The 21282-nt window shown below is 33.1% G+C and overlaps 10 protein-coding genes across 10 annotated transcripts; 7 read left to right on the forward strand and 3 right to left on the reverse strand.

The window, feature by feature from the left end:
- Positions 1–542: 542 nt before the first annotated feature.
- DJP1 (Djp1p) lies at positions 543–1856 on the reverse strand (the record flags this gene model as incomplete). The annotated part of the gene is made up of 1 exon (XM_041550415.1): positions 543–1856. The coding sequence occupies one exon, from the start codon at positions 1854–1856 to the stop codon at positions 543–545; it is 1314 nt and encodes a 437-aa protein (XP_041406349.1).
- A 547-nt stretch (positions 1857–2403) lies between these two features.
- GPI10 (putative glycosylphosphatidylinositol-alpha 1,2 mannosyltransferase) lies at positions 2404–4134 on the forward strand (the record flags this gene model as incomplete). Its single annotated transcript, XM_041550416.1, has 1 exon — positions 2404–4134. The coding sequence occupies one exon, from the start codon at positions 2404–2406 to the stop codon at positions 4132–4134; it is 1731 nt and encodes a 576-aa protein (XP_041406350.1).
- Positions 4135–4407: 273 nt separating this feature from the next.
- MRF1 (Mrf1p) lies at positions 4408–5640 on the forward strand (the record flags this gene model as incomplete). The annotated part of the gene is made up of 1 exon (XM_041550417.1): positions 4408–5640. The coding sequence occupies one exon, from the start codon at positions 4408–4410 to the stop codon at positions 5638–5640; it is 1233 nt and encodes a 410-aa protein (XP_041406351.1).
- A 551-nt stretch (positions 5641–6191) lies between these two features.
- ROG1 (putative lipase ROG1) lies at positions 6192–8198 on the forward strand (the record flags this gene model as incomplete). The annotated part of the gene is made up of 1 exon (XM_041550418.1): positions 6192–8198. One exon carries the CDS (start codon positions 6192–6194, stop codon positions 8196–8198), a length of 2007 nt encoding a protein of 668 aa, XP_041406352.1.
- Positions 8199–8278: 80 nt separating this feature from the next.
- Positions 8279–10282, reverse strand: TIP20 (Tip20p; the record flags this gene model as incomplete). Its single annotated transcript, XM_041550419.1, has 1 exon — positions 8279–10282. One exon carries the CDS (start codon positions 10280–10282, stop codon positions 8279–8281), a length of 2004 nt encoding a protein of 667 aa, XP_041406353.1.
- Positions 10283–10652: 370 nt separating this feature from the next.
- Positions 10653–11423, forward strand: RRT6 (Rrt6p; the record flags this gene model as incomplete). The annotated part of the gene is made up of 1 exon (XM_041550420.1): positions 10653–11423. One exon carries the CDS (start codon positions 10653–10655, stop codon positions 11421–11423), a length of 771 nt encoding a protein of 256 aa, XP_041406354.1.
- A 420-nt stretch (positions 11424–11843) lies between these two features.
- On the forward strand, positions 11844–12632 carry RRP42 (exosome non-catalytic core subunit RRP42; the record flags this gene model as incomplete). The annotated part of the gene is made up of 1 exon (XM_041550421.1): positions 11844–12632. One exon carries the CDS (start codon positions 11844–11846, stop codon positions 12630–12632), a length of 789 nt encoding a protein of 262 aa, XP_041406355.1.
- Positions 12633–13264: 632 nt separating this feature from the next.
- RPL9A (60S ribosomal protein uL6) lies at positions 13265–13840 on the forward strand (the record flags this gene model as incomplete). Its single annotated transcript, XM_041550422.1, has 1 exon — positions 13265–13840. The coding sequence occupies one exon, from the start codon at positions 13265–13267 to the stop codon at positions 13838–13840; it is 576 nt and encodes a 191-aa protein (XP_041406356.1).
- A 298-nt stretch (positions 13841–14138) lies between these two features.
- On the reverse strand, positions 14139–15269 carry ARO2 (bifunctional chorismate synthase/riboflavin reductase [NAD(P)H] ARO2; the record flags this gene model as incomplete). Its single annotated transcript, XM_041550423.1, has 1 exon — positions 14139–15269. One exon carries the CDS (start codon positions 15267–15269, stop codon positions 14139–14141), a length of 1131 nt encoding a protein of 376 aa, XP_041406357.1.
- A 1540-nt stretch (positions 15270–16809) lies between these two features.
- INO80 (chromatin-remodeling ATPase INO80) lies at positions 16810–21249 on the forward strand (the record flags this gene model as incomplete). The annotated part of the gene is made up of 1 exon (XM_041550424.1): positions 16810–21249. The coding sequence occupies one exon, from the start codon at positions 16810–16812 to the stop codon at positions 21247–21249; it is 4440 nt and encodes a 1479-aa protein (XP_041406358.1).
- Positions 21250–21282: the final 33 nt, after the last annotated feature.

Raw genomic sequence — 21282 nt, forward strand, 5'->3', positions numbered from 1 at the left:
ACGTTAAATGTACTATTACGGGGTTTATCCTTTAGTATGACCTATTTCCCACCTTAATTATCTCAATATAATATTAATATATGTGATGGTTACATAATTTTCCAAGGGAAAAGCCGACGCCACCAATTTTCCACCCATCGTTAGATGTTGGTTGTGCGAGAATACCGCACGCAACTACATTTAGAGAGATATTAATATATTTTGAAATCGAACCATTACCAATACAGTTGGATAGTCTGTATAATTTCTTGTTTGGTTATTGATATATATGCTAGACTACATGGTTATATAATAGGATATACAGAGTTGATCGGCAGGATTAAGAAGTTCACGGTATGTTTCTGTGTTGATGTGATAGCAACGAATCAAATCGGAAAGAAACATTTCGGTTATCATGTATCATCACAAAAAAGGATTTATACATCCTAGTAGTATATACTTGAATGTTTCGCTTACTTAAATATAAGGGGAGCGCATTGATGTGGATGGAGTAATCGTTTCCCTTGGGTGTAAAACGTTAAATGAAATAGTATCATTGTCTCTCACGTAGACTTCTTCTTCTTCGTGGCCTCTGCAACTAACTCTTCAAATACCTGTGCTTCTTCTTGTTCAGTTTTTGTCCTATATGAATTCTGAAACACTTTACCTAAAATTTTTAGAGATTCAGCTCTCCTTATCCTTGTATTAATTGGGATAGATTCATCATCTATTACTTTGCTGACTACACTTTTCAATGTAGACATAATTTCAAATTTGGAACCATGCCATGCCGCAGATAAAACTTTACCCATAAGTAGCTGTTCTTGTTCTGCCATTTGTTCAGGTGTAGGCTTTAATTGTTCATTCCCATTTTTGTCCACTAAAGGTGTATCATTTTCATTAGCTTCTTTCATCTTCTCTAGCTCCTTCATTGTATTTTGAGCATCTAATGCAGCAGAAACTGTTCTCAGTGTATCCATCACTAAACCACCTTTAGCCTTCACAGAATGATACATGCCACCAAAACCAAAAAAGTTTTGAGAACCTAGGAATATTCTAGCTTGCTCACAATATATGTCACCTATTGTATGTAAAATATCCAAACCAAACGATTCCATCTTTAATAGATTAGCTTCTTCTTCAAATTTTTTTTGGAAAGATTCTTTGCAAGCGGTATCATAAACACTCTCGGTTAAAATAGACAATCTTTCTGTAAGGGTTTTACTTAAGTGTTCTACCATTTTTTCCTTTTCAATGGCTTGTTCTTCTTCATATATCTCCAGTTTAGTTTTCTTCTTTGGTTTTTCTTCTTGTGAGTTGGTTACGTCTGTCCTCGAACTAGTGTTACCAGTAGTATTGCCAGCCGAGTGGCCCACAGATGTTTCAACGACACTTGCTGGAGCACTGGTTTTTAAATCGGTTTTAGTCTCAGAGGTGGAAATTGGTGCAGATGGAGTTGCATTTTCTTGTTGCTCCTTAGCTTCTTGTTCTTCTTTTTCTCTTTGTTTCTCTTTTTCGTCTTCAGCTGATAACTCTTCTGTTTTCTGTAGGTTCTTCAACAATTGCAATTCACCTATATATGAGGCAAACGCATCACCCCCAAAGATAACTGAGAACTGCTCCGCAGCATCCTCAAATCCACCTTGTGGAACAGCTTCTTTCTTACCGAATTTATCATACTTGGCCCTCAGTGCTTCATCACTTAGGACTTGGTAAGCTTCAGAGATGGCTTGAAATCTTTCAGTAGCTGTAGGATCGTTTGGATTCTTATCTGGATGTTCTTGAACGGATTTTTTTCTGTATGCCTTCTTGATCTCTACTGCAGTTGCTGTAGCTGGTACGCCTAATAAATCGTAGTATGCCGAATCTACAACCATCTTTTTATTTGTTTCTTGGTATTCGATTACTTAGGTATTCTAGTGTAGCCAAATAAGTTTCCTAATAATATGTTAGTATATTACTTATGAACCCTAATTTGAGATATCACGATTGTTCTATGTGTCAAAACTTCAATTAATTTCTCTGTTGATTACTATTGAGCAAGTTCCTAACCCCACTAACTAAACAACCTTCTAAAAAATAATAAATTCTACTGATTATTCAATTCCTAAATATTATGGTATGTACTAATACATATATATATATTGTATGACTTTATTGTTAGTATTAATGTTCAAGAAAACTAATCAACTTCTAACTAATTATTTCTCTTATTTGTTGTCGTGTAGTTTTAATTGCTGATATAAATATATATATATTTTTTCTTCCGCTTACAATAGGTTGTCTCGGATACTCATTGCAGATAGAGATTACTATGTAAGTCAAATTTTAAGAAGGCAATATTGCTATACTCAAATAAGGAGAAGAACAGTAAATAAGTTACAGCATCCGTCGATAGATGTATCTACTATAGATTTATTGGTGATGTCAGTACTAGATATATTGCGTAAGCCTAATTTTGTGGTTTTATTAATATGGAGGTTAATTAACGCATTAGCTGTAAATACTTTCTTCCAAGCCGATGAGTTTTGGCAATCTCTCGAACCAGCTCATGTAAAAGCTTTCGGTTATGGCGAATTAACTTGGGAATGGAAATTAGGTATCAGAGGATATGCTTTCCCATTTTTATTTGAACTCTGTTACAGACTTGTCAAAGGCATAACCTGGATATTAAAACTTTGGAATGTTGACCCACAAATCCAAGAAATAATCGAATATAACAGTACCATGTTGTTACCAAAAATTTTAATGGCGATATTGGGTGCTGTTGGTGAGTATCACATGGTTATTCTCGTTCGAAAACTATTTGTTATGTCAATGGAAAATCACAAGGATGAAGATAAAGGGATGGAAGAGAATAATTCTTCCGATTATCATTGTACATTGGGGCAAGCAACTTTGATTGCAAATGTTATATCTATGACAAACTTTTTTAACTGGTTTGTAATGACAAGAACCTTTGTTAATTCCTTCGAAACGATATTAACTAGTATTGCTCTGTGTCATTGGGATTGGACTGGAGGAGCATTCATTCATACTTCGGAATTTTCTTTAGCGTTATTTTGGGGTATAATGGCCTCTTTTGTTCGTGTATCAAATACTTTAATATGGTTGATATTAGGAGGCTTTTTGATGCTTTCTATTATAAAGAAAAGAGAATATTCAAAACTTTTCTATTTATTCAAGAAAATTGTTGTTGTATTTGCAGGTGTACTATTCTTGAATGTCGTAATTGATTTCTATTTCTATGGAAAACTTATATTCCCAATTTTTAGATTCTTAAAATTTAATTTCACAAGTCCATTGTCCAAATTTTATGGAACAGCACCATGGAATTTCTATTTATTTCAAGGTATTCCAATTATGACTGGTGCAGCGTTAATCCCACTCATTTACGGTATGCGTCACTCATTATCATCCAGAAAAGCCAGCCCCATCATGTATGCACCATTTGTTCAAATGAAATTTGTTGTATTATTAAACGTTATCGTTTATTCTACATTGGCTCATAAAGAATTCCGATTTATTTATCCTTTGCAACCATTTATGTTAGTGATAGCTACTTTTGGTTACCAGCGAATTAGAATTGTCCTCGCAAATTATATGAAACTGGTCAATTACATAAGTGGACTAATTGTGATTTTTACAATGTTTGGAGCATTTATTATCAGTAATTATCATGAATCTGGTGTAATCTCTGTTGTAAAATATCTCCATGAAATACCTAATGTTGATAGTGTCGGTTTTATTATGCCATGCCATTCGACACCATGGCAATCTTATTTGCATAGAAACGATATTAAGGACCTATGGGCCATAACATGTAGTCCACCAATACATTTGTTAGATGATCCACAAGCTGATGAAAAATTGAAAAGTTATATGGATGAAAGTGATTATTTATACAAAGATATTCCTAAGTTTATAAAGGATCACATGGTGAGTCAGAAACCTACCAAGGATATGATGCACACAGATGATGTTCATCAATGGCCTGAATATGTGGTCATATTCCAACATTTGGATGAGAATTTCATGCATGAATATTTGAAGAATTCTTCGTACCGAGAGGTCAAACGATATTTCAATTCAATAAGCCATTGGGATAATAGAAGAAATGGTGATGTTATTGTATATCATAAAAAATTTCAATAAGCATATATAAGGTATATATACCGTGTTCTGTAATTCAACACCTTAAGGATGTCACTTGCGATATAATGTCTAATTAATACTGTTTCTGCCGCATCTAATGATTTTTGCAGAACGAAAAAAATATAAACTACGAATAGAATAACAGTTCTTCGAACCATGAAAGAAATACATGTGTAAGATCTAAAATAAATAAACCAACAGAAAGAGAAAGGTGTTCCAAAACGTAGGGATTGTCAACTTCTTGAAATATATTCCAAATAAATAATTACTGGTATGTCGCTTAGTCTTAGTGGTATTAAATGGTTTACGAGGAAACCAGTATTGTTAAGGGTTATCCCTCGACACTCTAGAAGATTTCAATCACAATTAAGCGATGAAACAATCCTTAATGAAACGTTACAAAGAAAGGAACTACCGGCCTCCCTCATAAAAAAGGCTCAGTTATATGGAAAGGAATTTTTAGATCTGGAGCAGAAGCTTTCTAAAGGTGAGAATTTTAACGTAGATGATCAAAAACGATTTGCCAAATGTTCATCGATCGCAGAAACTTTAAAAGTTTATCAAAATTCTCTCTTAGAATTGAATGAGTTAAATGAGATGATAAAGATGGATCCATCTCTGAAGGAGGAAGCAGAAATGGAGATTAATACGAAAATTCCTAAATTTAATGAAACTTCAAACAATCTATTGAGTAAACTTATACCTACCAATCCATTTGCAGATAAACCGTGCATTATGGAATTACGACCCGGCGTGGGTGGAATAGAAGCAATGATCTTTGCACAGGATTTGGCATCTATGTATTTGAATTATGCAAGTACTCATCATTGGAAACATCATATAATTTCACAACAAATGAATGAAAGTGGTTCCGGCATTCTTAGTTCAGTATTGAGTATAGATCAACCGGGATCATATGAACGCTTACGATTAGAGGCTGGGGTACATAGAGTGCAAAGGATTCCTGCCACAGAAACAAAGGGAAGGACGCACACGTCTACTGCTGCAGTTGTAGTCCTTCCTCAATTAGCTGATGATTCGGAAAAATCAACAGATGCTTATGAACGAACTTTTAAGCCAGATGAGATAAGGGTTGATGTAAAGAGAGCTAGTGGTAAAGGTGGTCAACATGTCAATACAACCGATTCTGCTGTAAGACTTACACATTTTCCATCTGGGATTGTTATTTCAATGCAAGATGAAAGATCTCAGCATAAGAATAAAGCTAAAGCTTTTACCCTGTTGAGAGCTAAGTTGGCTGAAAAGGAACAGCGTGAAAAGGAAGCTGCTGGAATTGCAGCAAGAAAGGAACAAGTCACTACAACAGATAGATCTGATAAGATTAGAACATATAATTACCCGCAAAATAGAATTACAGATCATAGATGTGGGTTCGCCATTCATGATATTCCCGGAGTTATGGCAGGTGATAAACTAGATGAAATCATAGATGCCACGAGAATTTATGAAACCGATGAAAAGGCTAAAACCTTGCTTGTTGACTGATCAAATAAAACAAGATTAACAAAATTTGGGAACTTAATTTAAATATTCATTGTTGATATATAATCTTTACGATCATAATCATGATCCGAACATTCTGTGCCTAGTACGAAGTGCTCACAGGAAACGTTGTAGGTAAAATAAGGCAAAATTACTTCACACCAGATCACTTGACTAAAAAATTTGGAACGAAACATAAACGCATATGTAACTGTAAATAAAAATGTGTAACCTTATTCATATATTATGTGTATATATTAAACTTAATGTAATTATTTTAGCCTCTTAAGATAAGGCTGTGCAAATTGTTGAAGGATATGAAATTTCGCGAAGTACTCAACTAAACAAATGTTGAAGCAGATGAGATTAGCGCATCAGTAGTTTGACGTGAATTTAGTATTGTCTGTTGGATCTTAAAAAAGATACAATAGATTTCATTTGGTTATTGACAGAAATAAACAACAATTGATCAGTTCAGATAATTTAACTATCTAAAACATATCATTTTAAAAAACTATTATTCGTGTTAAAAAAAGATTAAAAGCAGATGCTCGATGGATATTAATCATAATGTGTATTCCAAGAATTATAGGGTTTTATTTCATAATAGGTCAGCTCTGAAAATTGGTGAAATAGAGAGATACGTTATTACTTATGACTTATATCAAGGTGAAACTCTTCCAGAAGATTTAACACTGGATTCTCTTTGGGTCAAGGTTAGAAATATCGAAGCTCTTTCGTACAGGGCAGCTTACTTGATGGGTCCATATGCATTATATTGCGATGTTAGAACAGGTGCCTATCATCACTCCCAAATGATTTATGCGTCAGTCGATCGACCACAGTTCACATCTAACCTTCAAGCTCAACAACAAAAGATTGCTGAATTATCATTACATAGAATTCAAAAAAAATATACTTGGACAATTGATATCGTGAGTCAGGTACTTTTCTCTACAAATACTAATGTTACATATGAAATTACCATAAGTAATTCTGAACGATATTTAAGAATGAATGACTCATCTAATTTAATTCCAAGTATGGACTTGTTATGCTCTAGAATGAAGGTATCTAGAATTACTACAGCTGATATTTGGAAATTACCTTCCCAACTTATCCCTGCAAAGAAAAAGAAGCATTTGGTATTATTGACTCATGGATTGCACTCAAACGTGTCAGCAGATATGGAATACATTCAGGAACAAATATACAAAATGCAAACTTCAGAAGATAAGGAGCAATATGTTGTTGATGGGTTCACAAAAAATGTATGTGAGACGGAGAAGGGTATCAAGTACTTAGGTAGGCGTCTTGCGGAGTATATCATCGAAGAATTGTATGACAATTCTGTCTGTAAGATATCATTTATTGGACATTCATTAGGTGGTCTCGTTCAAGCTTTCGCGATTGTTTATCTTGGAACAAAATATCCTTGGTTCTTTCAAAATGTCGAACCTATTAATTTCATTACGTTGGCGTCACCTTTATTGGGTATTGTCACAGATAATCCTGCTTATATAAAAATTTTGTTATCACTTGGTGTGATTGGTAAAACAGGACAAGATCTTGGACTACAATCAAACGATCCACATGAGTTACCACTGTTGTATTTATTATCTGGTGAGCCATTAGCTAGTCTGTTATCTAAGTTCCGGAGACGAACAGTTTATGCGAATGCCGTTAATGATGGTGTAGTACCATTATATTCGGCGTCATTATTATTTCTTGATTATGAGGATACTCTGATGAGTCTAAACGAGATTGAAAGCAAGGTTCAAGAAAATGCCATGATTCCACATAATATTTCCACTCTTCAACAAACAAAATCTTCATCTTTTGATAAATTTTGGAAAATTTTAAACCCGAATAACATGTTTCAAACTTCAGAAGCAATCCCAAAGGTGTCACTTTTTGACACAGCCTCATCAATTTTACTACCTCCAGACCCAGATATGACATATATTACAAAGCCAAATTCTCGATATTCAGTAATTGTGCATGACAAATTATATTCGAGTAGTGATATTCCTCAAGAGGATAGTACTGGTGATATTAATCTGATAAAAAGTAACAACGTATTGCTACAAGCGTTCTCTGTAGGTGATGAAGAACGTAAAAGATATCAAAAATTAGAAGAATTAATTGCCCGTCGCTGGCATAAAGGAATGACTTGGAGAAAGGTTGTCGTAGCTTTAAAGCCAGATGCACATAATAACATAATTGTTCGTAGAAGATTCACAAATGCATATGGTTGGCCAGTTATCGATCACTTAATGGAAAACCATTTCATAACAGAGGATTCGGTTGTGCCAAATCGGGACACATTCGATATCCAGCAAATTCTAGACGAAAATGATTTATCCTGGATTTTCAATATTAATGAAAGTAGTATATTTGATCAGGGGCCAGCTGGTATGATCTCTACTGTAAATGATATGTTTGATACAATATCAAAAAGAACTTTGGCAAACATAAGTACTGCTATCGAAGAGAATGAATTAAACCCTGAAGACGATGTTGTTCGATACGAAGAAAAAAACACCGACTTATATGGGTGACTATTATTTATCGTACTCTTTATATAAAAATATTATTTATATATTGTGTTTACAGTGTTTAACAATTATATTCCGCATATTTAAACTATATTGTTTAAGAGAATCCTGTATAAGGCATCCTGTATATCTGAATCACTCAAAAAATTGATCTTCATATCCTTTTTTAGGTCAGAAAAATCTCCATTTTTGATATAGCCCTTTTGAATGTATATTTCGGCTAAAGTATCATATTTAAGACGTAAGATGGTCAACAATTCCCTAAGAGTATCACTTTGGTAATTATGGATATCCCCTGGTAGGTTTAATGTGTCCTTAACTGCCTTGAAATCAATTTCAAACTGGAGAAGACCCTGTTTATTAAATTTATTTAATTTCAATATGGACTCAATAAAATAATTTACTAATCGGTTTAATAATTCATTTTTGATATTAATACTGATTTCAAATGGAATATTCAAAGAGTCTAAATTTGAAACAACTCTTTTTAGCATAGTGATACAATTGATTAACTCAGCTGTAGGGGTAATATGTTCGTCGATTGTAGATTCAGTACTTATCCAAGTATTGACTTTAAAGTAGTTTTGGAGTGCATCTTTTGATAATTTTTGAATTCTGTGGATAATTGAACCTTCTAAATCGTTCTCCATATTATCCCTGAAGGAATTCAACACGTCTTGGAAGACGGATACATATCGCCTGGATTCGCTTTCATTTACAAGTGATGTTAATTCAATGAAAATAAATTGTTGAGATAATTCGTATATCTTTGTATGGGCAATGTGTAATATCTGTAACTTAGTCATTGTTTGAAATAATTCATCGATTTTATTGTGACTTTCATCAAGAGAATCCGTAGTCATAACATATTCAAGATATTCTGTAGATAATCGTAAAAATATTTGAGAGCAGGTTTTCAATTTAAGTTTATCAAGTTTGGAATTATTCAATCCATAAAATGGTTCTAAATAATCATATACTTTCTTAAGTAATTTGCAAAAGTTTTGAACTGATGGGATTAACTCCTTAGGTGAGTTAGTAATGGTCTCAAATTGTTTCTTTGTAGTTGATATCTCAAACTGCAACCATTTATTCCAACTTTCTTCTGACACAAGAGAAATAAGACCTTTTCCATGGTAAAAATACTGACTGGCTAAATTTTTGTCGGTTGATATAATTTGGGAGATAAGCGTTATGAAAGTCTTAACGTCATTCTGTAGAAGTGATACATTTATTTTTTCCCTGATTGGATCTAAAATATGGTTAATAAACTCTTCGTGGATTAACTGTTTCGTAAGACCGATTGACTTATCTTCGAAAATGCTTATACATTTGTACAAATTATTGTTGAGATAATCATTCAAGAACTTGAAATACAGATTAATGGTAGAAGAATTGTTATGAAAATGATAGGTAAATCTAATTTTAAAATTATTAGAAATGGATATGAAATTCCACATGGCTCGGTTTTCAGCATTGAAGTATAATTGTGTTAGTTTGAAGAGTAAAGAAGAAGTTTTATTTAACCTCTCTACAGTTTCAGAGTCTGATATAACAAAATGCTCAGTATCCCATTTGGAATTAAATAATTGCTGGTTGTAATCTATGGCAATGTATTCAGCATATCTGGATATCATTCTTTTATCGAACGAGTCTAAAGTTAATGTAAGTAACGGACTTTCTATCAAAACATTACTATCAGCGATTTCCTTTAATTTTCCGTGTAAGATTGCAATTTCATAAAAAGAAAGATCTTGAACATTTTTAGAAATTAATTCATCTAATTCGTTCTTTACATGTTCCAATTCTAATATCTTATTTTCAATTAGATTTTGCTCTGTAAATTTCACTTCTAACTCATCGAATGCTTTCAAGTTACCAAATTCGTTCCTTAACCTCTGAACATCTAAAACATTCTCACAGGATTTTATTTGTTCAGCTATACTTTTGTATAAAGAAGTTTTCTCAGAATCAGAAAGGATCTTCTGTTGGGCTGTATTTAATTGAACTGCTAGATTTGATCTTTCCTCATCAATGACACCTATTTCGGTATCTATCTCGAGTAAATCTTTGACATTACTTAGCATTGCGTGATCTGTATTCGACAACTTCAATGTGACCAGTACAACAACGAAAATTTTAATGGGCTTTTTTTGCAATTTTGATGCCAATTAAAATATGCAATTTATTTGTTAAATATTTTTGAATTCACGTATGTTTACCTAATGTTGGCGGGTCGTAGTTTTCGTTCTGCTGCAGTGTTCCTTTTTCTGATGGACCGAAACCCTAAATGGTTATTATTCTGAAACCCCATATAAGCTCTTGTGTCACAATATTTTTATGACATGAAATAAAACATCAGTACATTTCGAATACTTTGATAATAATTAAACAAAGTCATTGATAAAAGGTTAACTGTAGAGAAGTAAAATAATTTTAATTATTCTAGGTTCAAAAATGATTGTTAACACTATTCGATTTGTCATATTTCTTCAACTAACGGCAGCCATATCGTTTACATCCAAGGAAAAAAGTCATAAAGATCATAAAGATATCAATGATAATGTTTTAAAGATGTTTTTACCAGCTATAAAATACACCACTTCACATGAAACTAAGGATACCTACTGTGCAATATTGAACACCACTTTCAACAACAATAATGAAGACCTTGTTTTGACATTTAACGTTCAAGATAAGAAACAAGATGCTTATGATTATGAGAGGTTTGGTCAAAGTAGTGAGATGAGAGGTAAACAGGTAGTTGATTTTTTCGTTTCTGGTATTGAAAGTAAAGATTTATATCGGTCAAGAAGAGGATTAAAGAATGGTGAAACAAACATCGTAATTTCACCTAATCATGAAAATTTATTTAAATTATGTTTCCATAATTTTGTTTTTGATGGTTCTTGGAATTCTATAGATATTGATAAATACGTGACAGTAGTTGTATCAAAAGTTGATCAACGTGAAAATGATGTAGCATCGTATATATATACCGCTTTCCAACCTGACACTCAGGAAAGAATGATGGATATTATCGTTGAATTAGATGAAATTACTGGGAGTCAAGGCAATAAACAAATGCTACAAATAGAGGAGTTCATAAGGAATAAAAATGAGAACACATTTGATAAACTGCTTTATGAAATGGTTTCATATACATTTGTTGTGATAATATCTAGTATAGTACAAGTATGGTATATAAAAAGAAAGGTGTTCAAGTAAAAACCATTAGAGAGCATATAGATTGCTGTATTTGAGGTTAAATTTTAAAAATTATAATAATGTGATTGCAATGTTATATTATGTAGGCCTAATGTAGTACAGCAATTGGAACATTTTTATACCATCGTCATATTGTTTAATTACTAGGGTTAATCAGAAGCCCTGATTAGGAGAAGCGCGCCGCCTTACGATATTACTTACAATTTTTCAAATATAAAAAATTTCAAGATGAGGGCAGTTCTATCTCTAGTTAAAAGGACCAACGTTCATAATATATTAAAATAGTAAATGGAGGTAACAAGCTAAATATTATCACTTGGGTATCTTAGGAATTCTTAACCAATATCACTTAATTAAAGTATTATTTAAGAAGTTCCTTCTATCTATTCACATATTGTTCCATTGATTGATAAACTAAGAATGACTTTATCCGTAGCAGAAAAATCATACCTATACGACTCTTTAGCCTCTATTCCATCTATCAGACCAGATGGCAGACAACAACATCAATTTAGACCTATCGAGATATACACAGATTTTTTACCAAGTTCTAATGGTTCTTCTAGAATAATAGCAAGTGATGGTAGTGAATGTATTGTAAGTGTGAAAGCCAAGGTTGTTGATCACACTATAGATGATGACCTATTACAAATTGAGATAGAAATCTCAGGTGAAAGGGATGATTCTTTAATAACTGAAAGTTGTACATCTTTATTTAACAAGTTATTAAAAAATATTGACATGAAAAAATTACAATTAACAAAAAAATATAGTTTTAAGTTATTCATTGATGTATTAGTTATATCTTCCAACTCAAACCCAGTGTCATTAATATCATTTGGTATATATTCTTCGTTAAACTGTACATTATTACCTAAATTGGTATCAAATTTTGATGATTTGGAAGTTGAAGAATTGCCAATGTTCCATGATTATGATCTAGTCAAATTAGAAGTTGACTCACCGTTGGTATTTGTATTAGGAATTGTCCAAAACAATATATTTATAGATCCTGCAGCAAATGAAAGTGAAGTCGCAAACAATGGTCTTATGATTAGTTGGATAAATGGAAGAACTATTGCTCCAATGAGAACATTCGCATTGAATGATACTAACACAAAAGGGTTTTCCCCAAAACTGATGCAAGAAGGTATAAAATTAGTTGAAAAATATGCCCCTGATATAGCGAACGCATTACAAAATATATAAGAATAATAGTAATCTTATATTAATATAATATCTGTGTATATCTCTATTAATGTATAAACATGAAATATCTTGAAATTATTTTAATATTTGTTTCTGTAAAATTTTAACTTTCCGTGACTGTTTTACAGATGTTTGGGTTTATGTCTGGGTGTTTGAAATAATTATATTTTATTATTTTTTATAAAATTTTGAAATGGGAAAAGTAAAAAGGACAAATTTATTATTCAATTATACGTATTTTCTACTAGTTGAGGCACCGCGAAAAGTGAAAAATTATGAGACATCGCGCAATATAGAAAATAATAAGTATTAGTGCTTTCTAGTATTCTTCCTCATAATGAGGAAGGAAGACATCTCGAATGTTATCCACGTAAGAAACAAAGAGGTAGATTGCAATTCTGTAATATCAATTAATGCGTAGTGAACTTTGTAAACCCTTCTGATAGTAGATGATATGCTATCTTAGTGGTTTCGTAAGTATGACAATACTTACAGTAATCCAAATAGTGTATATCAAAAATAATCAATTTTATGTAAATAGTTGCAATACCTTGTATATAGCAATTGTATATAATTTTTTTTATATTTCTTAAAAAGTAGAGATTTAATATATCAGCCGATTAAAACCAAAGATGAAGTACATTCAAACTGAACAATCCATTGCTATCCCAGAAAAGGTCACTGTTGCCATCAAGGCCAGAATCGTCAAGGTCACTGGTCCAAGAGGTACTCTAACCAAGAACCTAAAGCACATTGATGTTACTTTCAACAAGATTGACAACACTTTGATTAAGGTTGCTGTTCACAACGGTGACAGAAAGCACGTTGCTGCTCTAAGAACCGTCAAGTCTTTGATTGACAACATGATTACTGGTGTCACCAAGGGTTACAAGTACAAGATGAGATACGTCTATGCGCATTTCCCAATCAACGTTAACGTTGTTGAAAACGATGGTAAGAAGTTCATTGAAATCAGAAACTATCTAGGTGACAAGAAGGTTAGATTAGTCCCAGTTAGAGAAGGTGTTACTATTGAATTCTCTACCAACCAAAAGGATGAAATCGTTCTATCTGGTAACTCTGTTGAAGAAGTTTCTCAAAACGCTGCTGACATTCAACAAATCTGTAAGGCTAGAAACAAGGATATCCGTAAGTTCTTGGATGGTATCTACGTTTCCTCCAAGGGTAACGTTGTTGAAGAATTATAAACGGTATAAATATATATAAATTTTTTCTCATTTAATATATTTTATGTATCTAACACTATTTTAATAATAACTCATCACAAATCTAATAACCATATATTTTGTAAGTCTATGTTGCAATGATTTTATGGGCCAAAATAGGTAAAGCGCAACACTAAATTTGATTCTTAATATTATTTATTCATAATTCGATAATAATTACGTAAAGATCTATATACGAGGGTGGATGACGTGGAAAACCTACTTTAAAAGTTCAATCATTTTTATAAACCATATTGTCTGGTCGATTATCTTTCTTTTCTTAATGGGTAATACTTCTAGCATAGTCTCTTGATTTTTGAATCAATAGAGCATCGGCTAAAACTAGAGCAGTCATGGCTTCAACGATCGGAATAGCACGAGGAGTTACTGCAGGGTCATGTCTACCCTTAGCGGCTAAAGTACCGTCATTACCATCGTAGGTACAAGTATGTTGTTCTTGAGAAATAGTAGCGACGGACTTGAATGGAACGGAGAAGTAGATATTTTCACCGTTTGAGATACCACCTTGAATACCACCGGAATTATTTGTCTTGGTCCTTAGTCTTTTAGATTCTTCATCGTAGTAGAACATATCGTTGTGTTTAGAACCTGGAACAGAAACACCGACGAAACCAGAACCGATTTCGAACCCCTTTGAAGCTGGGATGGATAACATAGCATGAGCCAATAGAGCCTCCAATTTATCGAAACAAGGTTCACCTAGACCAGTTGGTAAGTTTCTGACGACACAAGTGACGACACCACCGATAGAATCTTGTTGACCTCTGTAATGCTCTATTTCTTTAACCATATCACCAGCTACAGAAGCATCTGGACATCTAATAAAACCCATAGCATCAACTTTAGCTCTAGTGATTGTGTTTAAAATATGTTGGAAGTTTGGATCGAAAGGATCTCTATTCATTTTAACATTACCAATTTGAGTGACAAAAGCTACAATCTCTACATCAGAGACTTGTTTTAAAAACTTTTCAGCAATACCACCAGCGGCAACTCTACCGATAGTTTCTCTTGCTGAGGCACGACCACCACCAGAAGAAGCCTTAATACCATATTTTTCAGAGTAAGTGAAATCTGCATGACTAGGTCTTGGGTATTTATCCATCTCTGAGTAATCATGAGGTCTATGATCTTCATTTTTCACTATCATAGCAATGGGAGTCCCCAAAGTCTTACCAAACTCAGTACCAGATTGAATTTCAACACGGTCCTTTTCATCTCTTGGAGTGGAAAGTTTTGATTGACCAGGTCTTCTCCTAGTCAGTTGTGGTTGTAGATCTTCTTCAGTCAAGGACATTCCAGGAGGAACACCATCAACGATACAACCGACAGATTTACAATGAGATTCACCATAAGTGGTGACACGGAACAACTTACCGAAAGTAGACATTATTACTATTTTATTTTAACTATTATGAGTCTTCTATTTGTAAGATAAGCTATAAATAAGAGAAGAGATGACACTGTTTCGTTATTCTAAAATTTATATAAATGTATATCTGTCTGTTATATATAACAATTTCATAGGTATGTCAATTCCCATTGATGGATCCTATATTAATTACATAACAAAGGATTCATATTATTTTCACGAAGTTTCTACAACTCTTCTCTTCCCGCGCCTTCGCTTAGTAAATAAGTTTTTTCATATTTCCTCCTCTGGTCCTGCGCACATCTTACTGAACACACCAATACCGAATATACAGTTTTTTTTCTTTGTGCCCGATGATTCATACTTTTTTATATATATGGGGTGTATATGTTCGTGGCAAGTGACATCACAAACTGGGAGTCACGTGCGGGGTTCAATATTATGGCTTGCTATTTTGATGTAGCGAAGTAAGCGACTGGTTTAAAGGGAGGGTGGGGGTATCTCCCTTCCCTCATTCAGATATATACATATATACTAATATGTCAAGAGGGTGAGTGGCAACTTTATATGGTGGTAAAGAGTCTTATTTCCAGCAGTTTTTATCGAAACTGAGTCATTACATGTGTATATATTCGTATCTGGAGAGATATATTGAAGCAATATTTGACAGTGATCGACTCTCTCATCGGGTTAATATCAACATTAACTCTGTACTATATATCTCGCTCTCTCTCCATATATCTTGCTACGCATATCACATATTACATGTCTTCCAGCCACCATCCTACGTGTTTACCATGATATTCTCATTATCTCATTCATTATTGATGTGTGTGCTCAGTGACCCAATCCAACTCACCATAAAAAAGTAGAAAAAATGACATTCCAAATTTAAAGCGTGAAAAATCAAAGAGAGAATCGGCAAAGTCGAAACGAAAAGGGAGAAACAGAGAAAACAACAATTGAAATTTTATTTAGAGCAAGAAATAGAGAAATTAAAGAAATGGGACAAAGCTTGGGAATAATTTTGTGGGAAGGTTGTTGCAATTATCGCATTCCTCAAAGAAAGGGAAGAAAGTGGAAAAATAAAAAATAAAATACAAATATATTTATGTTAATTCTTAAAAGGAGGGAAAGACATTTCGAATCGTAAAAGATAAGTTATATGAACTTTAAGACACGTAATAATTTTTTAAATAATTTTTTTTATATTGTAATCCTTTTTCGTTAAGTAACTTTCTTGATCTAAGGATTGTAAAGGTTTATCATTCACAAATTCTAAAAAAGCATTTGGATAATAGCAATAAATTACGCGATCCATCTCATTCAGGCTTTTGATTTTATCGTTAGCCTTTAGGTAAGAACGTTATTTAAGGTCCAGATTCTATATTAACTTATAATTAAGTTAATACTGACTTTCAATATTAGAAAGTACGTTTGGTAGTTATTATTGGTTAAGATTAAAAATCATAATATTATTAGCCCCATACCAGCAAGAACAACAGAATAATAGAAATAATAATAAACTGTCATAGAGAGAAGATTCATAGTTTTAACGATGTCATTATCTGCATTACTGAATAACGATGATCAGGATATCGTCCCACCCATGATATCCTCTAAAGAAAACAAAATTAAAGATAAAAATGATATTAGTATTATGGCTAAAAATGAAATAACGACTATAATTAATCCAATAGTGAAAATAGATCCAAAACAACAATTTCTTGATGAATTAAATAACCGATTTACTAAGATCCAAGAAAGAGATATGGTAGAATTAGAATATCAAGATTGGAAATTTCTTAATTTTCAAGAATTTGAATTGATTTCAGAATGGAATTATCAATCAAAAGTCGATTGGAATATTCATGATACTTATAATAATTTTTCATTTAAACAATTATATGATTTAATGACTGAAAATAAAATTGAATGGCAAGATTATATGAATTATAAAAATCATCGTGCTCAAATGATTAAAGACGTAGTAGATAAAGTGAAAATTACCAAACAAAATATTAGAAGAACTCAAATTAGTAATAATAAGAGATCAAGATTGGCTAATAATGGTTCATCAACAAATTTATCGAATGGCAAAGCTAAAATAAGAAGATTTGTTCCATCAACTCCTGTAAAAATATTACCTGCAAAGAGCAAGGACGGAAAATCAATTAAAATTGAAACATTCAAAAATGATCTTACTTCAGATCAAATAAATACAGCAGAATCTAGTACGATAATGTCTGGTACAGATGGCGAAGATGAGGGCCAGTATTCTCATATTAATGACAGCAGCATTCTTGGTCATGAAGAAGACGAGGATGAGGAAGATGAAGACGAAGACGAAGATGAAGACGAAGACGACGAGGATGATGATCGCGACAATGAAGGATTACATTCTAGACTTGAAGAACAAACCAATGAAGATAATGGAGAAAATAGTGATAAAGACTTTGATCCTAATACTAATAAGAAACACATTAAATCCGAATTTCGTACACCAAAGGATAAAATTGTCACACTGGATAGCGATAGAGCAAAGATTGTACGTGAATTAACCAGAATGTGTAATAAGAATAAGATTCCTAGAGTCAAGAAAAGAAGATTCACTAATGCCCTTGTTGTGGAATATAAACCTTCCAAGAAATTGCTAGAGGTTAAAATTACATTAAAACAGTATCATTCTAAGAGATTGAAACGTTTACTAAATGAAGCTAAACGTCAAAGAGAAAAAGAAGCAGAGATAAAGAGAAAAGCAGAAGATATGAAGGCGAGAGCCTTGGCCAAACAAACTGATAGTAATAACGGCCAAAATAGAAAGAGACGGAAATTGAATGATTCTGCTGCCAAGGGTGAAAATGATGACGAAGAATCTGGTGTCGAAGGTTCGACAGATAAGCCTGCCGTCATTGATCATGGTCTACCGACATATGGTATGACTATGTCAGCAAAGGAAGCCAGAGCTATTCAACGACACTATGATAATACATACATCACTATATGGAAGGATCTAGCAAGAAAGGATTCTAATAAGATGGTTAGAATGCTACAACAAATGCAATCCATCAAAGCTACAAATTTTAAAAAGACATCGTCTCTATGTGCAAGAGAAGCAAGAAAATGGCAATCCAGGAATTTTAAACAATTGAAGGATTTCCAAACAAGAGCAAGAAGAGGTATAAGAGAAATGTCGAATTTCTGGAAGAAGAATGAACGTGATGAACGTGAAATCAAGAAAAAACAAGAAAAAATTGCTTTGGAACAAGCTAAGAAGGAGGAAGATGCAAGAGAATCAAAGAGACAAACAAAGAAATTGAATTTCTTGCTTACTCAAACAGAATTGTACTCACATTTCATAGGAAGAAAAATCAAAACGGACGAATATGAAGGTAAAGAAAATGGAGGAGAAAATGTTAATGACGTTGACCTTGAACAAACAGACTCTACAAAGAAAAACGATTTTCATGAGATCGATTTTGATAATGAAAATGATGAGGACTTAAGACTTAAAGCTGCTGAGAATGCATCCAATGTCCTGGCAGAAACGAGAGCAAAAGCAAAGCAATTTGATACACAATCTCATGGTGAAGAGGAAGAGGATGATGAACTGAACTTCCAAAATCCAACGTCCCTTGGTGAAATAACTATTGAGCAACCAAACCTGTTATCATGTACATTGAAAGAATATCAATTAAAGGGTTTGAATTGGTTGGCTAATCTATATGATCAAGGTATCAATGGTATATTAGCTGATGAAATGGGTCTCGGTAAAACTGTGCAATCTATTTCAGTTCTAGCTCATCTTGCTGAACGTTACAATATTTGGGGTCCTTTCCTAGTCGTAACACCTGCATCGACATTGCACAATTGGGTTAATGAAATTGCCAAGTTTGTTCCGGATTTTAAAATATTACCATATTGGGGTAATGCTAACGATCGTAAAATCTTGAGAAAGTTCTGGGATAGAAAAAATGTAAGATATGGGAAAGATGCTCCATTCCATGTAATGATCACTTCGTATCAAATGGTTGTGTCAGATGTTTCATATCTACAAAAAATGAAGTGGCAATATATGATTTTGGATGAAGCACAAGCTATCAAATCATCACAGTCCTCACGTTGGAAAAACTTATTGAGTTTCCACTGTCGTAATAGATTGTTATTGACAGGTACTCCTATTCAAAATAATATGCAAGAATTGTGGGCTTTGTTACATTTTATTATGCCCTCTCTATTCGACTCACATGATGAATTTAGTGAATGGTTTGCTAAGGATATCGAATCCCATGCAGAATCCAATACACAATTAAACCAACAACAACTGAGACGTCTACATATGATCTTAAAACCATTTATGTTGAGACGTATCAAGAAAAATGTTCAATCAGAGCTAGGCGATAAGATTGAAATTGATGTCTTATGTGATTTGACGCAAAGACAATCAAAGTTGTACAACGTTTTGAGATCCCAATTTTCCGGTGGTTATGATGCAATTGAGAATGCAGCCGGTAATGATGAATTTAAGGGTGATCAAAACCTTATCAATACTGTTATGCAATTTAGAAAGGTCTGTAACCACCCAGATCTTTTTGAAAGAGCAGATATCGAATCCCCATTTTCATTTGTTACTTTTGGTAAGTCTAGTTCTATGTTAAAATTTGGTGGGAATAATGGTAACAATACCATCACTAATAGTGTGAATAATAGTAGTGCCAATATCGCAGGTATCAATTCAGAAAGTAACACTACTCCGCTCGGCTCAATTAATGCTAATAACTACACTAATTGGGTTGATGTTAATTATTCTTCCCGTAATCCAATAGCATATCATCTACCAAGATTGGTTTATGATGACATAATATTACCAAACTATCAGAATAACGTTGGTTCTATAAAGAAACTTCGGGATTGTACCTTTAGTATTTTTAATGCAAACCAAAACCGATCATTGTCTGAATTTTTGGAAAGACTAACAGGTTGTTCTATGAATGAATTAATTTTGTATTCGAACATGGATATTCTAAAGCAGGCAATCAATTTAAACACTACTAACATAGAACGTACAAAAAACAATTTTATTTCAAGTTTGGTGTTAGACAATAAGACAGAACGTTTGATTACATTATCAAATTGTTCAACAGGAGGCGTTTTGGATTCGTTAATGAATGTCAAACAAAATCTATTTTTTAGAGAATACATGAATACATTTCACAGAGCATACCATCCAGCAGTATTATCTCCACCTGTAAATATAAGAGTTCTTGGTTCAAGCAATTTCTCGGCTAGAATTGAACGTGAGTTGTTTGATCCTATCGTATCTCAGGCATTATCTGACATACCTACTACTACCCAATATAACATGTTAATTCATAAACATATTCCAGTAGACAAATTCCCAAAGACGAATATGTATCCAAAAACATTAAACAGTACGTTTTCTTCAAATATATCTATGCCATCCATGGACAGATTTATTACGGAATCGGCTAAATTGAAAAAACTCGACCAATTGTTAGTTAAACTAAAACAAGAAGGTCACAGAGTATTAGTTTATTTCCAAATGACTAAGATGATGGATTTAATGGAAGAATATTTAACGTACAGACAATATACTTATATTAGACTAGATGGTTCATCCAAATTGGAAGATCGTCGTGATCTGGTACATGATTGGCAAACCAAACCGGAAATATTTGTTTTCTTGTTAAGTACAAGAGCTGGTGGTTTGGGTATTAATTTGACAGCTGCAGATACTGTTATATTCTACGATTCTGATTGGAATCCAACTATTGATTCGCAAGCTATGGATAGAGCCCATAGATTGGGTCAAACAAGACAAGTTACCGTTTATAGATTACTTGTCAAAGACACTATTGAAGAGAGAATGAGGGATAGGGCCAAACAGAAGGAACAAGTCCAACAGGTTGTTATGGAAGGAAAAACTCAAGAACACAATGTTAAGACAATTGAAGCTTCTGATAAAGTTCCTACTTAAAAATAATAATATATATATATATTTGTAATATTA

The sequence above is a fragment of the Maudiozyma barnettii genome (assembly GCF_903064755.1).
Source record: "Maudiozyma barnettii strain CLIB 1767 genome assembly, contig: KABA2_04, whole genome shotgun sequence".
NCBI classification, from domain to species: Eukaryota; Fungi; Ascomycota; class Saccharomycetes; order Saccharomycetales; family Saccharomycetaceae; genus Maudiozyma; species Maudiozyma barnettii.